We start from the raw sequence: 23,195 nt of genomic DNA on the forward strand, positions 1-23,195 counted from the left end.
ACTATCGGAAAGTTTTCTTTGAATATCTGACATCAATTTCGAAAAACAATCTCTGCACTGCATTTTCGAGATGCACCAGGCTTTTTTTATTTTATTATTTTTTTTAAATATATATATTTCGCCCATCTCCTGAAAGTAAGTTCAACCATCTCCACTTCCACGGTTACTATGTTCTTCAACAAAGGCAATGTTATGTTCAACGAATCACTGCATCATGGACGTAGCATACTACGAGAATGCCAAACCCGTCCAAAACAAGGAGAATAATTTGCTTTAGTTCATAAAAAGAAAACAGATTTTTCCACAGACATTTGTTTCTGAAAAGTTTCTGCACTAACTGCTCTTTTAGCACCAGTATTCAAACTATTAGAGTATAAGCCATAGAAAAAAAAAAAAAAACAGCAGCCAACAAGCCTTTTTTTAAAGTGTAAGATTTTTTGACAGTTGTGCATTTATTCGAGTCATCCAAGACCTTTTCAACGCACCTTATGAAACTGAGGACCACCTTTATAAAATCGACGTGTTCGTTTCGATTTACAGAAAGTTTCATCGACCATGAAAATGTATTGATTTTACTTCATCTAAAGTCAGTCATCGCATTCAATTTCTGATCAACTTTTTTCCTCTGTCTCAAAGTTTTCAAATTGCAGCCCCGATTCCCAGATATAACAAAATTTTCCGTCCCTTCTGTGCTTCTCTAAGTAAGATAGGTGCATTTTCTAAGGAAAAAAGTCTATTCGCTGCCTTACTGTACACTATAGTGTAAGGTTATACATTATAGGATAGATCCTACGAAATCTCTTAAGATTTTTCATAGAGTCAAAATCGCAACGTGTAAGGCATCAGATTGCATGACATTTCTTATGTTCTGGACGATCCTATGAGATTTCTTTTGTTTAGAGCACGCTTTATTTCAGAAAGAAAATTCATAGGATTTTGATTTAAACGACATCAGGTGAGAGAAAGTGAAAACAAATTTGTTTTCTCCCCACCAGCCGTATGTGGGTGAAAGAGCAAAAATACTCGGCAAAATGATGAGTAGTGCAGAGACTGATGAGGTTTTTTTTTTTTTTTTTTTTTTTTTTTTTTTTTTTTTTTTTTTTTTTTTTTTTTTTTTAAGAGGTGTGCAATTTAACAATATAGCTCCTGGTATCAGGGCGTGCAATGCAGTGTAGTTACGTGTATGGCACAAAAGGGTAGTATTTTCTACGAGATATTTCATAGCATTTTTCCTCAGATAAACCCTAAGATATTTCCTAGGACTTATCTCATAGTGTATAACAAGCCTAAGTTAACACCATTCTGTTTGTTCTGCAAGGGTGTAACGCTGTTTTGGTAGCTGTTGGCGGTAAGAGGAATGTGTTCTTCTGAATAAAACCGAGCAGACACGAACATAGCGAGGTCAAAGGAAGCTGTCGTTTAGCCTGTTCCAACCAGTATATTGGCATAACAGAATTTAGCGAAACATACGGTTCAGTTTGTTCATGTAATTGTTAAGGAATAAAGCATATTTTATCTTTTGCATAACGCTGTATGTGATATTGTATCACTTTTTAATAAAAGTCAGAATGGGTTATGTTTCCATACTGCTAATTAAGTCTGTGCAAACAAGGTGACAATGGAAAAAGTAAGTGGCAGTTATTCCAGGTTCACGAATTCGGAAAAATGGTCTTGATCAGAAATGAACCATCCAGTATATGGCTGACCACGAGAAAGTGTGTACTTTTAGTTAACTAATTTTATGATATATTATGTAAGGTTATTTTAAATGGCAGACCTATCCCTTACCTTACAGAACTTAAACCGAAAACAAAATCTTAACACTAGTCATTTTCAAAATAGTCACCATAGTGTTACGAAATGATCATTCCAAGTCCATTCAACTGGTCATGAACCCACCGACAGCAGCCTTCATGATATTCTGGCAGAAATCTTCTGTTTACTAGTTAGGAAATATGACAAAATTTTAGATTTTTTTTGGTTCCAGTGGATATTGGACCTTTTCATCCAAAGTTGCTTTAGAAAAATTATAGGTTCCTGTGAAAAGTGTATTTTATAATACAGGGTGAGTCAAAGTCTTTGGACACCCTTTATTTTGAAACCTGAGAGGAAAATACGAAATCTCTTACAGGTAGTAGAGTGAAAGATGCAAGTTACACGGTATATGTGACAACTGCTGCCATACTGAAATCCGAAATCGTGAATGTAAGTTCCAAATTTCAAATAGGAAGAAGTGCCTATCGCATATCAAGTAACCCTGGCGTGAGCTCGGGAATTCCAAAGTGTAATTGTTTCTTTTATATCTTTATGGTTTGAACTTTATGCATCTTAAAAGTCTGTAAGTCACGTACTAACGGTACGCTATAGCGCATGTTCTATGTGGTGGCCATCCTGTCTAATCCACAATGTAATCGCTGTATTTACTCCGGTTGTACACGCACGAGAATAACCGGGTAAAACGTGGTTAAAAATGCGTGCTGCATGCGTTCTTGTAGATACCTTGTATCGCAGGATTTCTCACATCATCTGCTTTAGATAAGACAACAGATAGAAATGAAGTGCTGTGAGATCAGGTCATCTGCTATGGTCATTACACGGACAGCGGTTATCTACCTACTTCGCTGGGAATTGTGCATCGAGCAATTGACGCACTCTATCACACAATGACGAAAGATTTGAAGAATCACGGACTCCCTTCCATTACTCAACTTCCTGATTATGATGATTTTGAGTTTAACGTCCCGTTCAGCAGCAAGGCTATATGAGACATGGACCTACTGATTAACGTACAATCCGAACCACATGAGCTCCCGCCGGGAATTGGACCCGCGTCTCCCACGCCAAAGGCGACTGAACTTTTTTTGCCACTCAAAGACATAGCAGTGAGAGAGGCACAATTATCACCAGATGCCAACAAAAATGTAGAACTAGTTTTTGGAAGAAACAACCTACACAAGCCAAAATAAGTGTTCAATCATTTTAATCGTAAAATTCACAAAGTTTGCGAAGTCTTAAATCTGCCAGTGGAATTAGTGTTTAAACCTGCCAAAAATACAATAGAACCACACAGAGCAACAAATTAAAGACATATTGTGAAATTCCGCATAAATTATTAATGTAATAGTGTTTTCGTAAAAATAAGAATTGACAGTAAATACAAGGACAATTATTACGGGCAATCAAAAGTCGAAATTAAGTCACGGAATACTTTGCACTAATTGCTCTTTAAAGAAAACTAAACTCATAATAGGATATGTAATAATAAGGATCCGATGACACAATAATAAAAATAGTGTTGATGACGTTTCCGGAGAGGAAGGAGATATGCAATTACAGTTAATAAACATTGAGGACGAAGTAGCCCACTTTTCTTATGAATACATGTCCTATAGTGTCTATAAGTAGATGCATAGTGATCAGTTCCTCTAGATTGCTCTGTAAACATTCTCCTCTATCTCCTGCAACTGTTCTCACTTATATCTGGCAGATAACAGTACCAAAATTCTCTTGGCTTCTCTAGCAGTTGACAGTAATGCTATTATATTTTCTATCATTGTTCAACATTCTTTCCTGTTTGTAATAGTTAACTGTGTCACTTGCTTATCAGATAATAATACCACTATAGTTTCAACATCCATAACAAACAATAATATCAATATTCTGTCCTATACTTATGACTAACAGCACCAACATTCTGTCCCGTCTTTCACAGCTAACAATATAAATATTCTCTCCCCTCAGAGGGGATAACTGTATCGCTGAATTCGTTCTATTTCGGTATTACTGTATAGAACGTTAATCGAATCAACAGATTTTCTTATCTTTGGCAAATAACATTATTAATATTGGCTCCGGTCCTAATACCTCAAAGTTTTCTAACCCAGGTAGTCACATTAGTCCTGGCTTTTGAAAATGCATCAAAAAAGAAAGAAACTTATGTTCTTGACGACTAACAGTATAAATTGAACAGTTGTAACTGAGATTATGACTTTTAAAAAAGTACAATTAGTTTCTTCATACTTCACTATATATATATAAAAAAAAGTACAATTAGTTTCTTTATTCTTCACTACAAGCCAATGTTCCCGAGTATTAAGAGGGAGTACGTGTTAAAAACAACAGAAGAAGAAATGAAAAAAAAAAAAAAAGATTATAAGAAAATGGAAAAAGAAGGAAGTGTTGAAGGTCCTAAAGCTGATATGGGAGAATAGTGTATGCACGATTGGTGAAAAATTGGTGAGGATAAAAGAGGGGCTCAGCATAGGTTCGAGACTGAGTCCGGTAGTAGCAGAGATTGTAATGAACAGAAAGTAAAAGAAGGAGGACAAAATCTTATAATGTTTTCTAGATATGTAGATGATTGCCTTGGAATATGGAAAGGAATTAAGAGACAGTTGGAGAAATTTGTTAAAATAATTGAGGACTAAGAAAAAGGGATTAGGCTAGAAATGAAGATAGAAGAAGAGAGGAAAATCAACTTCATGGACATGACTATAGGGAAAATAGGAAAATTCCAGACGAGGTGGTACAGGAAAGAATGCGATGCCGGGATATACTGCCACAAGACGAATGACGTAGACAAGGGAACTAAGAAGAATTTTATACAGAACACGAAAAAGAGAATAGAAATGATAGGTAGCGACGAAGAAAGAAGACATAGAAATACTGTGCTAGTTATTAAAGGGCAACGGATACAAAAGACAAGCCTTAAAAGAAAGAAAAAGGGAAAGAAAAGAGGAAGAAGCAAAAAAGGAAAAAGGTAGTTTGGTATTGAAAGTAAAGGCGAGAATAGCCTGTTAAGGAAGGAAGGGATTAAAACTAAGTACAGAATTTTGCATCTCCAACGTAAGGGGCGGAAGTTCTGGAACCGGTGAGACATATTCTCAGTTTTAATGAGGAATTTACATGCCAAGTAACATCTCCATAACTTTAGAGATTCTTGAGTTACTGTATTCTTAGTAAAAAAACTAAAATCTAATTTATCCCCCTGAGGATACATATTCCAAAATTTCAGTTCTTCCCGGCTACTTTCGTTTCAAAAGGAGTTTCTTGTTCAAATTTCACGTTTCTAGCTATAGGTGGTATGACAAAGGTATTCAAGAATAAGACACCTTTACTCTCTTATATAATAACCAGGGCCCGGATCTTGTTGACAAGTCAACCTTTTTCTGTTACGCATAGGACAAGGCAAGTTCAAATAAAAACGTTATCCATCAACTCTAGGTTCTAAAAATATAGTTTTTTCGGGTCAACTTTTGGTCACTTTTTGCCGTTTTGAAATTTCAGGTCATTTTTTAATATTTTAAGGTAGCTTTTAGGTCACTTATGGTCTTTTTATTCTTTTTTCTTCTACATAAGGAAATCTTTAAATGAACACTGTTTACGAATGTGGAAAAGACGAAGTTGAATAATCTCTTTTCTTGCTTCCTGACTATTGGGGTGAAAAAACTGCATTCTTAACAAGCTAATGAAAACTAAGCTGTAGCTGGTTAACGAAAGGTGGGGGTTGGTAGGTGGCCAAACAGATAGTTTTGGGTTGTTGACCACAAAGGATGTGATCACGTGAAAAACTAAAAATGGATTAGAAGGCGTACAAGGATTTTAAACAGGTTTCTATTATTTTCATGTAGTCTTCACTTGCGAACTTTTATTGTTTAAGAATGCTACCTAGCTTCAACTCGGGAGTGAATTGACACTTTCAATACTTACAATGCCGTACAATGGACTGATCAATAGAAATGAATGATCAATGGACTGCAACTAAGTGAAACAATACTTTTTGAGTATGGGTGAGAAATGTTAATTAAAAATCCAATGATTATTAAAAAATGTCAATGTTTAACGAAATAAACGTTTAAGAAAACGTAAGTTTTAAGGTCATTTTTTTGTGATTTTTAGGGTCATTTTACAGGAATTTTAGTGTCATTTTATAGGTCACTTTTTAGAAAATATTAAGACAACAACATCCGGGCCCTGATAATAACTAACGTCTATTACCCGCTTCGCTGGGTTGAAATAAGAAAAATTATGTTTCCTTAGTCAGCCACTTTTTACTATTCCTGAAGCGCTCTCAAATCGAAACAAAAGAAAATATAATGAAATGTCAGAATATAATAAGTAATCCATATAAATAAAAATTACATATTACTATTGTGGGCTGAATTTGGATTTAAACGCTCTGGTGCTTGGGGTCTCGGGTTCAAACCCTGCTCCCGCCAAGTGAACTTTGTAGTGGACAAACACCGTGTGCGTGGGTTTTCTCGGGATTCTCCCATTTCCTTCCACTTTCTTCATTCCACCATTTCATTCATCTCTCATCATCACCGTCTCCTTTAGCCTAATCGGCATTAGCGTGGGACGTAAAACTAAAAAATTTCATTTCATTTTTGGATTTAAACGGCATCAGAAGTGTCAGTGTTCATCTCAGAGACCTCGAAAACTATGGATTCGACAATAATATCGGTTATTTTCGATCATTTTTGTACATCTCCGCCTTCCCCCTTCCTTAGGTTGTACCGTCAAAGTGAAATGATAAAAAAACATCCCAGGCCCGAACCTCATCTATGTTGAAAAGTCGTGATCGGTCGGGTGGGTTAAGAGTTATTAAGTCACCAACATAGTCACTTTCATTTATATATATATATATATATGTAGAGAGAGAGAGAGAGAGAGAGAGATAAGATATATAACGTAAGAGATTGATTTGTCATATTATTTATTGTCATAAGTATAGCACTCGCTCGACAAAACCGATAACAAGATATGAAAAATATTAAGACTATCCATGGCTTTGGATTGATTACTTTAACAAAAGAAACACTGACCAAAGCTTAAAACCCACTTTATTTTAAATTATAATTTGTAACAATATTTGGTCAGTCAGTGCTTTGGTCAGTGTTTCTTTTGTTAAAAGAAAAATATTAGTTTATTCATGAAACACTGCTTCTAAAGAAAACGTCTATCACATATTGCGGTGTACATAATTTTACAATCAATGATATTTTCTTTTGGTTTCTTCTGTGAAGAATAACAGACATCTGTTAAGTTTAAAATTATACTGCGTTAGCTGGGGATTGTCCCCATTTTCAGCATACTTCTTCCTAACAGAAAGAGGATAATGATAAAATCTTAATAATTCGATCCTCTCTTAGCAGTCAATACATGATAGGCAAGGTATTTAGCACGGGAAAAGTATCAGAATCAGGCAAGTAATCTCTATGGAAAATCGCAACCTCAGTGAAAAAAGAAGAAAAGAAAGAACCTCAAAGAGTATGAAACATGAAACCAGATCCCAATAGATAAAAAACCAAAATCATGTTTGATTTCGAGATTCTTTTCTCTAGATTTGTGCTACAAAGTAGATTAAAGAAGTAGATGCATTTAATACAAGTGAGACCATAAAAATGCTTAGAGCATCACCGCTCGGAAAGCAACCACGCTCTTACGAACGGACACAAAAGACAGTGTGCAGATCACATATCGGTAAGTGATCTATAAAACATTTCATTGTTACTAGCGACCGACCACCATTGCAGTGACAAAATAGTTTATCATTGTGAAGACAAGTGATCAAAGACATTTCGAAAAGAGACACTGAGATGCCAAGATTCGTCGCCAGACACTAGAAATGAGTACCGCCTTGTTTGAACCTTTTAGTGTACCGAAAGGGGAACAATTTTCCACAATGATCCTCATGTGAGAGTATGATTCATCTATCTTTGTCGGAATCGTTGAAAGCAAGTAGTAGTTATTCACCGTACTCTAGTTTCGATTCCCGCTCTGTTAATTTATGAGCGAGATTAGCAAACTTAATAATGAACTACTCGTGCATATATGTCAACCTGTCATTTTGTCAAATTACACCCACATGTTTAATTTACAATTCTCTTTTCAGTTCTATCAAACAAATGTTTCAGTAAAAAAGAATACCACGATCTTAACGCCTCTGATGGCCGATATAAGACGATCGTGTATCGTGCGTATAGCCATTTTGTACAAGGACAACACTGATGACACTATTTTAGGTTGTCTTTTTGTTCTGGAATTTATGAATATTCATAAGACAGAATAAGATGGCCATATAAGGGCAGAAATAACAGAGCCGAAAACTTCGATAAAAAGGTCTGAGTCGATAGATGAAAGACTATTTGTATTGAAAAAAAAAATCGAGAAATTACGTAATGCTGAAGAGAATTCAATGAACTGTGGGGGAATATCGTAATTAATTTTGAGTGTCTGTGACCCCTGACGAATCTGAGACTAGCTCAATATTCTCAAGGGGCCACGATGGCTCAGTGGTAGAACGTTCACCTCTGGTGCATGAGGTCCTTGGTTAGATCCCAGCATGCGCCAAGTAAGCTTTGTGGTGGACAACGACCGAGTGGGGGGATTTTCTCGGGGTTCTACCGTTTCCTCCCAGTTTCTTCATTCCACTATTTCATTCATTTTCATCATCAACATCTCCTTTAGCCTAGCTGCCATAATCGTGGGACGTAAAACTTACAGACTCCATTGTATTCTTTATTCAAGTCACATTTCTTTGTTAATGTGTTCGTGTGCTAATTTTTCTATGTTGAGATCAGCTACTTGCAATGTTGGCTAATAAGGTAATCTTTCGTTGTCTGCATGTAGATGGCATAGATATAGGATGGTAGAAGACATTTATCAATGACGTGCATTGCAAGTTTACTTCTGTATTGTCATTGGTTATTGTATATCACGACTTACGTTTTTCATTCAGTGCTCTCCTAATCTCACCAAGCAGGAGCTCCCACCACTTCACTTGACAGAGGGACGTTAGTAGTATAAGAACGTCTAACTGCTTCTCTACACTTGGCGGAACGCGTTCGTTTGAGCAATTCACCTCTCTTCGCTCCTGCACAACATATAACTCGTGAGCAATAGTAAGATTTGTCAGAATGCTGGACACATGCATTTAACATATCACACACAATTAGTTTCGTCGAACCATGTTAATGCAAATCTTGTTTGAGTTTAGTTTAGTTTAGCGTCCCTTTCAGCAGCGAGGCTATATGAGACGTGGACCTACTGATTAACGTGGAATCCGAACCACATGAGCTCCCGCCGGGAATCGAACCCAGGTCTCCCACGCCACAGGCACGTATGCTAACTGCTTAGCCCGAAGAGAGTTCCAGACAAATCTTAAAGTGCTCCCTGAGTAAATTGCTATAATCCGCATGGAAAGAAGAGTGGTGAGTGCGAAACTTGATGCAATCTGTGCAATATCAGTTTTCATAGTTTCCACTATGAATGTGTACATCAGATTAACGGGACATTATTGCGAGAGCTAGCCTATGCTACACACATATACCTCAATTATTGTGGTTTATAATTTGACCCCAAAATTCCAATTTTTGCGCTCGAATTTCAAATCACCGTGGCAGAAGCTGCAGTCCAATTTCTCTATGTATGAGCCATAATTACATTTAATTCAAGTCTTTATTCTCCATGTAGCGCTCTTCTAGCACTTCGCTTTTATAGTAAGAGCAGCAGTGCGAATAAATTGAAAGCTCCCCACGAAACTTTTGTTAGCGACTTTTAAACACACGAAACATTTTACCAGATAATTCTACATTAATTTTAATCTTAGAAAGAATAATTGTATGTACAAACATATTCCTTATATATATGTGTGTGAGAGAGCAAGAAGTGCGTAAGTCACAAATCCTTGTTTTCCAGAAAACAGCAAAAAAATACTTACTTAAGCACTAAATACATACTAGACATACTATATTTTAGACTTGGTTAATTACGTCAGCAACCCGTATAGAACAAAGTACAACCAACTATTCGTTGCAGACCTCCGAAAGATATATAAAACTAGTTTTAACTCATTTTCGCCATAATTGGACTTACGCACATCATGCTCTCAGGTACAGATATATAAACAAAGATTACAGAATAATCTTGTTTTTTTACGTAACACGTTTAACATATTCCTCAACTCGCATGTAAAATTTAATTAACAGATGTGAAAATCCTTGGCATTAATCATCATGAATGCCGTTCATTGTAGCTTTGGAACTTCTTCACCTTAATTAAAAACAGAATCCTACCAAAGCAAATCACTTTTAATAAATAACAGTGTTACAGTTTCTGATCATGTGTCTGATGAAGGGAATGATGCATTGTTGAAACTGTAACACTACGAGGGTGGATTGGAAAGTTCCTGGCCTGACCTACAAAATTATAAAATATTTGGATAAGTTATGTTTTATTTTCCCACGTGATCCCCCCTCGACTGGGATACATTTCTGCCATCTCTCTGGTAACGCTTCTATCTCACTTTTTAAAAAATGATTCCTCGAGCCTGCAAAATATCCCAGTACAACACTTTTCACCTCTGCATCCGAAGAAAATCACTGAACCCCCAAAATCTTCTTCAGGTTTCTAAACAAGTTAAAGTCCGAGTAGACCAGATCAGGCGAATAGGGTGAGTGCGGCAACAGTTCGAACCCACAGGAATGAATTTCTGCTACGGATGCAAGGGACCTGTGATCCCGCGCATTGTCCTTGTGAAGTAGTACCTTTCTTCACAGCATTCTTGGCTTTTTTCTGATTTCCTCACGCAAACGCCGCAAAAGGGTGCAGTAGTATTCAAAATTAAGAGTTTTTTTCCCTTTTCCAAGAAATCAATCAGGATAATGCCCCTAGCATTCCAAAAAATTAATGCCATAGCCTTGTTTGCCGACAAAATTTGTTTGGCTTTCTTTCGAACAGGAGATCCAAGTATTTTCCATTGCTTCGATTGTTGTTTTGATTCCGGTGCAAGATGGTGTACGCATGTTTCATCCATAGTCACAAATCTGCCAATAAACTCGTCTGGATCACTTCCAAACAATCACGGGAAAAGATGAATCGACTATGTTTGTGTTCAACTGAAAGCAACATGGGTACCCATCTCGCGGACACCCTAGAATACCCTAATTCGTTTACGATAATGTTTTGTGCTCGCTCACAGAAATACCCACAGTCTCAGCTATTTTTTGGGTTTTGATATTGCGGTCATTCAAAATTATGTACACAAATTTTATTGATATTTTCTGTAGTGGTTGACGTTGAAGGCCTGTCACTGCGAATGTCATCTTCAATGCTGTTTGAGCCACGCTTAAATTCGGATACCCACTTTTTTTTTTCTTTCTTTTAACCGCGGAATACGAGGGGGTAGAGTCTCCTGGTGTCTCTACCATGTTCATATGAATTTCCTGTGGTGCTAAGCCTCTTTTATGTAGGTACTTAATGACAGTTCGATGTTCGATTTTCTCCATGTTACAAATTTCCGTCATTCGCTGGCTTAGCGTTTTATAAACGCCTCACTGAAACAACAGAAAAATGAAAATCACACAGTGACTACAGACGGATATAGATACGAAGCTAATGTATAGAAACATAAAATAATAGCTTCCTTTCTAGTCAGGCCACGAACTTTCCAATCCACGCTCGTATTATTTATTAAAAGTGATTTGCTTTGCTCATATTTTGTTTTGATTAAGATAAATCACTAATTTTACACGCATTATGTATGAGGATTGTTGCGGAAATTTTCGTGGCAATTATAACAGCGATAATCGAGTATGCCTGCATTTGGGGCCGCGGTGACTCAATGGCACAACGCTCACTTCTGATGCGTGGGCTCCCTGGTTCGATTCCAGCTCCCGTCAAGTGATCACTGTGGTGGACAAATACCGTGTAAGTGGATTTTCTTGGGGGTTCTGCTGTTTCCTCCTCCCACTTCCGTCATTCCACCATTATCATCCATCTCACAGTCAGTAATGTTTCCCTTAGCCTCAGTGCATATACGTAGGACGTTAAACTCGAAAAATAATAAATAAAAAAATCTTCCATTCCTTCGGAAAATAATATATTGTTGAACAACATAACATGATTTAACAATTACCTGCACAACAACTTCTTGTCCTCCGTGATGGTTTCTAATGTGGTCCAACACCGATGTGAAAGTCATTCCACAATTCATACATGAATATTCCGTTGTACCTTCATCTTGGGCAGAAACAGCTTCTTCAATTGGTTTGTCACCAGTCTTTATCTCCTTTGTTTTGGATGCTCCGCGCCTTCTGCCTGCACATAACACACAAAAAATGGAAGTATTTGAAATAAATATAAGTACAAAAACAATTTTATAAATGTTTTCATCTTCTTTCAATCATTTTTATTTTTCTAAAAAGATCTATCGACCCTATTTTCTGTTAAATTTACTGTCGCCCTTAAGAAGACGCGAGGTCCCCAACTGGGAACAATTTTGGTCAGATCTAGGCACCCACTCAACTTACCATGTGTTTGTTGTTCGTACTTGACAAGCCAAGAGTGGGAGAAAACGGCCCAATCGGCTGAGTTAATATTTACAGCATTTCAGCAAAGAAAATCGACACCTTTCTTTATTATTAACCAACACCCACCTATAGTGTGCCCACAGAATTCTAACCGGATTATTAGATTCCTTGTATACTTTCGGCAATCAATCCTATAGCCTTCGACAGTTAGACACTAATGAAGATTCGACTTCACAAGTATCTTTTATATATATAATAGCTGAACCTGCTGTTTACACAGCGCACCGTTCTAATATGAATGCGACTCTCATTCCCGCTTCTCACTACATCTGCAGAAGTCCATTTACGGACATAAATAAAAAAACAGGAAGACTCTTAAAGGGAGTGAATTGCTATTGTGATGAAATCACGAACTAAGAATGAAAAAAAAAAAAAAAAAAAAGTTATTAATTTTATTCATAAAATCATAATGTCAATTCTGTGGGTGAAACGGTATATTTATGCTACACTATACCGACACACGTAAATGTAGAATTTTAATACATAGAATGTAGGGGTGAGTTTGTGGCAAACTTAGATAAGCGATAGATGATACCAAATGCAATTTTTTTCTTATAATTCCATATCCGAGTAGGCCTCATTGTGAGTTTACAAGCCTTCGATGTTGCCAGCTTGCAATACCTTTTGTAATTCAGATTAAAGCAAAACGCCTGAAATATCCACCAACCCGCTATACATAGCTCCTCCTCCACTGGTTGTCTTTCACAAGGGTATCAACCTTAACGTCCTAGTGGCAATATTATTAAGTTAATAGGATCCAAACGACGCCTAAAATGTGGAAAACAAAGATAAAGACAAGTTTTTGAAAATTTGAATGAGAACTGACAAACCTACACAAAATTTGGAATCGACCAGTGAAAACGGCACGTTTCTAGAGCTTGTGGTTTCGAGATCTCATTGTCGAAAGGAATTGGTCACAAACATATAAACTTTTCTTGACCACAAACATATAAACATAGTATTTTAATATATAGATATTTTATTCAATTGTCTTTTTTTTTTTATTTATTTATTTATTTATAAAGAGAAAACACTAAAGCAGACAGAAGTTATTGAAATGTTGGTTATACGAGCTCTCAGTTTAGGGGCATCAATATAAAAATCATTTACGATGTATTTACTTATTATTCATTACTTGTGGAGCGTATGGAACACATCAAAATATAATGAATTACTCATCTACTTGTGTTTTTATGTCACTTTTTCGAATGTACATGTGGCACTCCTCTTGAGGAAAAAATAAAAGCTTATAGTATCCAACAGGCTCTGACATATTTAGTTATATCAACACATCGGAAATTATAAGAAGGATTTCAAATTATATCAATGCTTACTGACGAAACTGAAATCTCTAGAAAAATTATGGGAACTACTATTTTCTTTCTATAAACTATACAACAAATATGAATATAATTATTATGCGATTTAGTGCACTATCAAACAATTACCTTATTTTCATTATTTTATACAGGGTGATTCAGGAGGAATCTCACATAATTTGTGAGGTGATTCTACATCTCCAAATAAACCGAAAAAGTCCTATGAACATGTGTCAGATTTTCAATCGATACGGAACTGGAGCGGGTTGAAGACTACACACATCCATAAATGATTATGAAGACAAAGTGTGGCAAGACAAGACTTACCGAAAACCTGTGTAGGTGCTGTCGTAGACAGAATAATGGTGGGTCACAAGACTGATTCACCCTACAAGAGGTGTTCAAAAAGTCACCCACACATCTCAAGTGTAGCTGCGGTGAAGCAGCCCGGTCCAGGGGAGTATTATTCTGTAGCTGCTAGAAAACAGCTAAGTCCGAAAACGTATTATAATCCTGTGTACTTGCAGTAGTCAGAAGGGCTCAATAAAGTATTTGATTAATAACTGACATTTATCAGTGCTTACCTTGAAATGGTCAGAAAAATTTCAGTTGCCTGAAATTTTGTTAGAAGTATCTCGAATTTATCCTGAAGTAAAACCCGTCAAAGGTACTATAATTCCCTCTCAATAGAGTATTACTTCCGGACAACCTCGTTGACTACTTCTGAAGTTAACATATTAATACAGTATAACAACATTCTTTTGCATAAATAATAGCATATGAACAGCACTCGTGCCTTTGCTCTCTAAGGCTTCCACACTCTTGCATATATGAACACTTATATGTCTGTTAAAATATAAGGAGTTGATGAATTAAATCTTTCCATGTCAAGCAGATTATTCTTTATACACCATGAAGAATTCCATACATTACAGAATGTTGAATAAACCTACCTTGTTAATCAATGACTTTTTTTTTTATACTGAAAAAATCAAAAGATTGGTATGGTTAAACTTATACTTTGGTACAATAAAATTATGTATCTTTCAGACGTATTCTTTACTATAATGCTATGAGCATATTCAAATACTTGCACTGATACGTTTAGTAATCACTTCTTGCAATTTTACTTAATAGAACTTCACACAAGATTTTAACAAACAAATAATGAAACATATATATGTGTGTATTCTGATGAGAAATAAGGCGAAATATTATATGAAATTTCACACACTAAAACTTTTCTTTCCAATAAACCACAAATAACTATATTATTAACACACGTGATTCCTTTGTTCTTCCGTTTGTTTTTAATATGTGGGCAAAATAACAAATCTTTCTGCGTTTAAATTGTTCTCTTTATGAATTTTTGTTTGGATTTCACTATAGATGAAGTTATTCTTTAGCAAAATACAAAAAGTCGATTCTATACTTCATTTTAAAATAATTTTGCCATCGGTAATTTGTTCTACTACTCCACTCGCCACCATTTACCTTCACTTTTTTTTGACTTCCTTTCACTGTTGCCAGTTCTCGCTAGGTGGAAAATATTCTTGAACAATAGCAAATACGAAACGACGTTAGCTGATGCAAGAAAAGTCGGAGAAAATTTTTTTGTTAGTTTCTATAGCCGAGTTATACAAGGCAATTGTCAACGCGTTGGAGGGTGTGTTGTGTTGCACATCGAACATCATCTCGGCGGGCTTTAATGCAGGCGACTGAGTCGGTGATGCAAGTGGCAAGTTCTTCACGTGTATACATCTTCGTAGGGTACGCATCACCCGTTAAACCGCCTCATAAACAGAAGTCTAGATCAGTCAGTCATGTGTCTCACCATTATTCTGTCTACCACAGCGCCTACACAACATTTCGGTAGGTAATATTCACACTTGTCTTTCATAATCATTCATGGATGTGTGTAGTCTTCAATACGCTCAAGCTTCGTAACGATCGAAAATCGGACATATGTTCATAGGACTTTTTCGGTTTATTTTCACATGTAGAATCACCTCACAAATTATGCGACACTCCTCCTGAATCAACCCTTTATACTTCACATTTTTCCAAGCAAATGGATACTTGTAGAAAAGAATTCCGAAATACTGTTCTCGTAGTTTAGCGAAAGACTACTTGAATGGACGAATGTTCAATGTAGCTACATCATATTGTTATCCTATTTGGTATAAACATCCATACTATATTTTTATTATTATTATTATTATTTTGGCTAAATTATATTTAACAAAACTCAATAGTGATTTTGAGCTGATATTTGTTTTTTGCTTTAGTTGATGTAATTAAGAATGATGTCATCCCAATCTCTATCTAGATTTCCTTTACCAGTGTTTAGTTTTGATTTTCTTTCATCTAATGTAATATGCCTTATACAATTTTCTTTCAATATTTGAACAAGGTCGGTGCAGAACACTCGCATCTTGTAATGAGGATAAGATGCTTAGATAACTCAAAAATGGGTTCTTTGTCTTCTCGCGACTCCCTTAGGAGTTCTTTCAACCTGGTGCTAATATTTCTATTTGTAATCTGCGATATTACAATTTACATACGCTTCATGAAACATTTTAAACTGTAGAGACCCGTGTGCGAATAACATAGTAGGTTGTTTATATTGGTACCGTTAAGTTGTGATTTAATGTGTATAGTGATAAACAACACTTCAGCAAGTTATTGTTGATTTTAGTGTTTTGTATGAAAAAGTTTTTCGAAAAACTACAAAAAAAGTTTGTGAAACCAAAGTTCTTCATTAGTGTCTAGCTGTCCAAGGATTGGTTACCAAAATCATCCTGTACGAATATAACAATCTAATTAGGATTCCCAGGGCAGATTCTAGGAGAGTGTTAATCAACCTAAGCCTTAAGTATATATAAATTAACTAAACCAGCTAGTATAACGCAATGGAAATTATTGTAATAGCAAATTTAAAAAAAATAAAAATATACGCTGCAGCAATTAAAGCATTTTTACTGATCTTCAAGAAAGTACTGGCGTTTATGGGATTAAATGTCAGTGTGACAAAATATATATACAGTAGGTCAAACAAAAAGGAATATTTGCACCAAAATAGCTGAGCACATCGAAAGCCAGTAGATTACAACAGTTATCCACATTGGCATCGCATCTTAAAAACAATAACCATAGCACTGCTAATTCATGTTTGGTAAAGAAAGCAAAAACAATAACTGAACGAAAAATTAAAGAAGCCTATTACATGCATGAAGAGAAACCTAAACTCAATCTAGATTAAGGAGATATAAATACGAATTGGAGCAGTCTTTTTACTACTTATTTTCGCCGACTGGAAGGTAAAGAAAAAGCAGTGAACAGTAAGTGACCATTAACATGTGTTTATTTTTGACAAGCAGACTTGTATTTCCCTATTTGAAATCCTTTTAACCATTTTTTACCAATCCACATTTCTCACCTATGTTTTAAATCCTCTTTAAATTGTTTTTAGGCTGAAGATGGAAACAGGGTTTTCTGAAAGTGCTACTCAGGAGAATATTTTGTTTCTTTCGGTGAGTATTAGCCTATTTCATTCCAAAAATATACACTATTTTTTTTTAACATATTTAAATCCATTTTTCTTCTTCCATATCACAAAAAATTTAAGATTTAGATTTCTGGGCTTTCGGTGTCTATGACCATGTTAGCCCGTCACGTTTGACAGATGACGTCCCTCGGCTAGCAAGGGAAGGAAGGAAGCGGCCTGGGACCTATATGTTAGGTACCATCCTGGCATTCTCCTGGTGTGAATCAGGAAAACCCACGAAAACCTCACTCACACCAGGATGACTGGCCTGAAAAAGCTCTCTTACACTTTTCCGACCGAGTGCCCCCACCGGGAATCGAACCCGGGACCGCTCGAACCGAGGACGAGAACGTTAGCGACTACGCTACGCGGGGCCCACATATCACAAAAAAAGAACAAAAAAAAAGGTTACAAAAAATTCACAAGTAAACTGGAAAATCCATTTTTAATAAAGTACTTACAAATTCTTCACATGCTCAATAAAGCAAAATGTTTGGTCCACCTCCCCGTACCCCATCCTTGACACTGAGTCAGTGCATGTAAACTACTACATATTTGTATTCTGTATATCAACACTCCTACATCTACCAAATTTCATGCCAATAGGTTCAATAGTTCAAAAAAGAAAAAAAGTTATACGAGGAGAAGTCAAAAGGTAAAGGGACGTTTGAAAAGATTTACATTTATTCTAATGATAGAAAACTGAAACATACATTATTTTTCTACATAATCTCCCTGCACTTCAACACACTTTTCCCAACGTTTCAAAGATTTTTAATTCCGTCTTAAAAAAAAAAAAAAAAAAAAAAAGTTATACGAGGAGAAATCCAAAAGTAAAGAGACTGGAGAAAAGATACATTTATTCTAATGATAGAAAACTGAAACATATATTATTTTTCTACATAATCCTGCACTTTAACGCAGTTTTCCCAACGTTTTACAAGTTTTTTTTTTTCCGTCGGAGAAAAAAAAAGTTTTTCGGTTGCACCTGTAACCAATTTTGCACCGCATCAATGACTAGCTGATGGTTAACAGTCAAATTTCTTAACTTTTGGTGATGATGAATGTTTCCAAACCATGCTCGCAGCCTTACTTTCCGGTTCGTAATGATGTACCCAAGTTTTATCTACAGTAACGATTTGCTGTATAAATCCATCTCCCTCGCAACGATAACGGGCCAAATGTTTACGAGAGATGTCCAACGTTTGTGCCTTATGCTTCGCGTTAAACAGCTGTCACCATTCTGCGCTTGCATTCGACGAATAATTTCCGCAGGTTTAAGACCTTCCACAAACAAAAACCGAATCACTGCCCTCATTTCCTCCTTGGTGCAGATCGACAATGGAGCTGCAAAGTTTAACGGTCTGCTACACTCCAACGACTAACACGGGAATAAGAGTGGCACGTTGCAGAAAAGTGTTGCAAACAACACTAATTCAGCACTGGATACTAGCAGTGTTACCAAGCCCTAGTGCGAGAAGTTGTAAAAATCCCTTTACTTTCTGACTTCCCCTCGTAATAATACAATTGCTCTCGCTCGGTTCAGATTGAATTGGATTGATTTATCGTTTATTGTCCGCACCGAGCCTATATGAGACAGGACCTACTTTGCTTAAAGTGCGATTCAAATTTAGTTTGTATCCGTGGTAAGTACCACTCACATTAACCACCTGGCTACCACGAAGTGATATTTCATGCTATTGATTGATATTTTCAAATATCGATACCGAAAATTTACTGATCGATATTTTATTGATATCCAAATCACGACACGGCACAGCCCTACTTAGAGGCCTTCCCATCCTTCATCAAACAATCTAGCATGGTAGAGATCCTGCCACAAGTGATGCCCTATTAATTTACCAAAAATAATTCCAATCTATAAAATAATTTCTGCATACTGTAATTTCAATTTTCTAAAACATTTGCTTTTGCACAATAGTATTGCATTCGGAAAATCTGATTAAGATTTGTTATTTTTGGACTGACACAAACACTTGCTATTCAAAATTTTCCTCTTCTCTTAACTTCATTTTCATTCATTCATTCATTCATTTTATTTCGTCTTTATGATCATACATATTGCACGAATTCGTGCGTATGAATAAGACTCGTCAGGATATAAAAATACATAAACATACATAGTTCTAACATATACATACGAATTAATTAAAATACTACGCTACATCTACTATACAAAAGAAACACACACACAAAAAAAGACATTTTAAATACTACCAATAATCAAATTCATTTATACACCTAAGAGCTAATTCACGGAATAAAAGCAGTGTTGTAATAAGTAGGATTTCAATAATCGCTTAAATTCTCCTCTTTGTTCTGTCTTTCGAAGATAAAGAGGCAGCTTATTATATAGTATGGTACCCATATACGTTGGATTTCTTTCGTATAAATTAGTGCAGTGCTGTTTCCTGGGGATTTTATCCTTACGCCTTGTATCGTATTTATGGGTTGCTGGTGCGTTAAATACCTCAATGTTGGTTTTGACGAACAGTAACATACGAAATAGGTATAGCGAGGGTAAAGGCAATATTTCAAGTTCCTTAAATATTGGTCTACATGAGTCGTTTATTTTGGCCCCAGCCATAGTTCTTAAAACCCTTTTTTGAATAACGAACAACATATTACTTTTTTGGGAGTTTCCCCAGAAGATTATACCATATGAAAGTAAAGATTGAAAGAGTCCGAAATACAAGTTACGAATCGTATCTAGTTTTAAAACATGTTTGATTGATTTTAATGCATGGAGCATTTTATTGAGCTTTTGAGCTTCTTGAAAATATACTCTACAAACACACCTTTAACGCCTTGTTCTTTCTGCCGTTTCTCTTTAGTAGGATTTGTGGTCGAAAGATCAGAAGAAATTTCTGCCTGTTTGTCATCATCATCTTGTTTAACAGCTACCACATTCGATGCAGATTCTTCAGATTCTTGCGGATGACTATCATTATCATTGTTCCATACTACTTCATCGTCAGTAGATTCTCCATCATGTGCTACGCCATCAGACGCTGCCTCTAGGTACGTTGGTTCTATTTCCACAGTCTTTCTGACTTCTTTCTGAGGTAAGAGAAAAAAATGGATACAATTTATATTATTTTCCACAGGCATCAACAAAAACAATATGTTTTATATACTAACTGCTGGGCTAAAATATGTTTTGAATTATCTTCGTCAGTCCAGTAACTGTTAAACTGTGTCTTTTTAAACATAATTGCAAATGAAAATCTTAAGAGGAAACGATTCAAAAACTATTTATCTCCTAATTGATTTTCACGTGCCTCTATTGTACATATATGTTTTCAGTGTGTGTCTTTGTGTGAATATACATTTTTTTTTTTAGTTCCTAGTAATATTATATATATGTACAGTAATATGTGCGTTGAGAAAGTAGAACCGTATATTCCAACGCACACACTGCAGAACCGTATATTCCAAAACCTATTCGAATAAAAGTAGAAATCGCTATACATAACTTAAAGAAACACAAATCTTCGAATGTAAACGAAATTCCGCCTGAGTTAATTTTAGCTGGAGGCGAAAAACTGTGGAACAAGATACACAAACTTGTTCTTCTTATCAGGAAAAAGAAGGAAATGCAACAAGAGTGGAAAGAATCAATCATTGTTCCAATTCACAAGAAAAGGCGACAAAACTGATTGTAATAATTATTGAGGCATTTCTCTTCTGTCAACATCCTATAAAATCCTCTCAAACATTCTATTAGCAAGATTGATCCCATACGTAGATGAAATTATTGGAGATTATCAGTGCGGATTTAGACGAAATCGATCAACTATCGACCAAATATTTACCATTGGACAAATACTCGAAAAGAAGTGGGATTACAATACCCCGGTACATCAACTATTTATTGATTTTAGAAAGGCTTACGACTTGGTTAGGAGAGAAACATTACACAACGTTCTTACAGAACTTGGAATATCGAGAAAGCTAATTAGATTAATTAAGATATGTTTAAATGAATCCCAAAGTAAAGTCCGGGTAGGAAATTTTTTATCCACGAGCTTTCACGTCGAAAATGGCCTTAAACAAGGAGATGCGTTGTCGCCATTATTATTTAACTTTGTTCTGGAATACGCTATAAGGAAAATCAAATTTAGCAACCAGGGCCTAGAGTTGAACGGTATTCACAAGGTTATGGCATATGCTGATGATGTAAATTTAATAGGGGATGATAGGAGAACAATAGAAAGAAATGCAGAGGTCTTCTTAAACGCTTGCAGGAACATGAGTTTAGAAGTAAATGCAGAGAAAACTAAGTACATGGAAGTTCGTCGGGATCGTAATATTGCAAGTTATGGATGCGTTAAACTATCAAATACAGTTGAGTCCCGCTAATCCGAACTAATTGGGACCGAACCCTGTTCGGATTAGCCGGAATAACAGTAAAATCGCGGTTTGAACCGGATGAATGGGTCTATTGTGTTGTAATACATAGCGTATAGTATTTTAAAGCACGTTTTCTGACTTTAGTATAAGTACCATACTGGAAAAATATTTAAAATGTTGGGAAAACTTGAAACCTTTATTCTTCCACGTACAGTACGTAAAGTAGTTATAAATCTCTCCGTTAGGAGTATTATTACCTTTGTATAGTACATTCTGCAGCTTTACTTTGTTTTCTACGAAAACATGCACCCTTTTTCATCCTTTTAGTTATTAATTTCCTAAAACTGTGTATTTTCGCCATAAAAATTCCTCCCGAACCTGTTCGGATTACCGGGACTCCACTGTAATACTTTTGATAAAGTGGATACTTTTAAATATCTAGGATAAGTATTAACAGACGAAAACCATATTCACGAAGAAATTAAATGCTTGACTAAAAGCAGGAATTGGTGTTATTATTCAGTTCAAAATCTCTTGTCGTCGCGAATTCTATCGAAGAATTTGAAACATAAAATATATAAAACGACAATCATACCTGTTGTTCTGTATGGTTGCGAAACATGGTTGCTTACTCTGAACGAAGAACGTAGATTGAAAGTGTTTGAGAACAAAATACTAAGACAAATATTTGGACCTAAGAGGAACGATAATGGGAAACGGTGGAAACTTCATAACGAGGAACTACATAATTTATACGGTTTACTAAACATTGTTAAGGTCATCAAATATAGGAGATTCAGGTCGGCAGGTTATGTAGCCAGAATGAAAGAAAGTAGGAACGCTTTCAAAGTCTTAACTGGAAGACCATCGGAAAACGACCATTAGGAAGACCTAGGCGCAGATGGTTGGACACTATTTAGATGGATCTCGCAGAAATGGGAATACAATGTAGAAACTGGATCCAGTTGGCTAAGGATAGAAGTCAGTGGAGAGCTGTGAACGTGGCATTGAACCTTAGGGTTAAATCGACCACAGAGTTAGTTAGTTAGTTTATATGTACAGTAATGAGTGGTTTTATCATCAACAAGATAACGTTCCTACTGTAGTATGGATACGAGCCCCTATATTTCAGAAGCCGTTGCAGCATCACAGCCGAAAACTCATTACTTGTAGTTGTACGAAGTCGCTCCACCTGGCTTTTGTCTGCATAAGACCGTATCATAATTAACTTACTAACTCTATGACCTATTTAACCGCGAGGTTCGATTTATTTAACAGTGTTCAGAAAAGCTCTTCATTGACTTCTATTCTAGCCAACTGGATCCGCATCTATTTTGTACTCCTATTTCTGCAAGATCCATCTTAATACTGTCCCCTCATCTGCGTTCAGGTCTTCCTAATGTTCGTCCTCCGACTGGATTTCCAGTTAACATCGTACCATGCATTTCGAAATTGTTAAGTATACGAGCAATCTTCAGCCGTGAAGGAAAATTACTGGCATACTCACATATCCATTGCCTCTAAACCTCACCCACATTCTGTTTTGCAGTATCAATTCGACAATTTTAACCGTGCTTCCGCTAT

General features: G+C 36.0%; 1 protein-coding gene across 6 annotated transcripts in view; it reads right to left on the minus strand.

The window, feature by feature from the left end:
* The window catches only part of LOC145686806 (uncharacterized), a 48,590-nt gene that overhangs the window by 16,015 nt on the left and 9,380 nt on the right, over window positions 1-23,195 (minus strand). For all 6 annotated transcript variants that reach the window (XM_081760480.1, XM_081760481.1, XM_081760478.1 and 3 more), the window contains exons 3-4: window positions 20,057-20,318; window positions 11,918-12,099 (exon numbers count right to left, since the gene is read on the minus strand). In XM_081760480.1, the coding sequence (XP_081616606.1) occupies window positions 11,918-12,099; window positions 20,057-20,318 (444 nt within the window). The remainder of the gene's footprint in view (window positions 1-11,917; window positions 12,100-20,056; window positions 20,319-23,195) is intronic.

This window comes from Thermobia domestica, chromosome 5 (genome assembly GCF_964235325.1).
Source record: "Thermobia domestica chromosome 5, izTheDome1.hap1.1, whole genome shotgun sequence".
NCBI lineage: Eukaryota > Metazoa > Arthropoda > Insecta > Zygentoma > Lepismatidae > Thermobia > Thermobia domestica.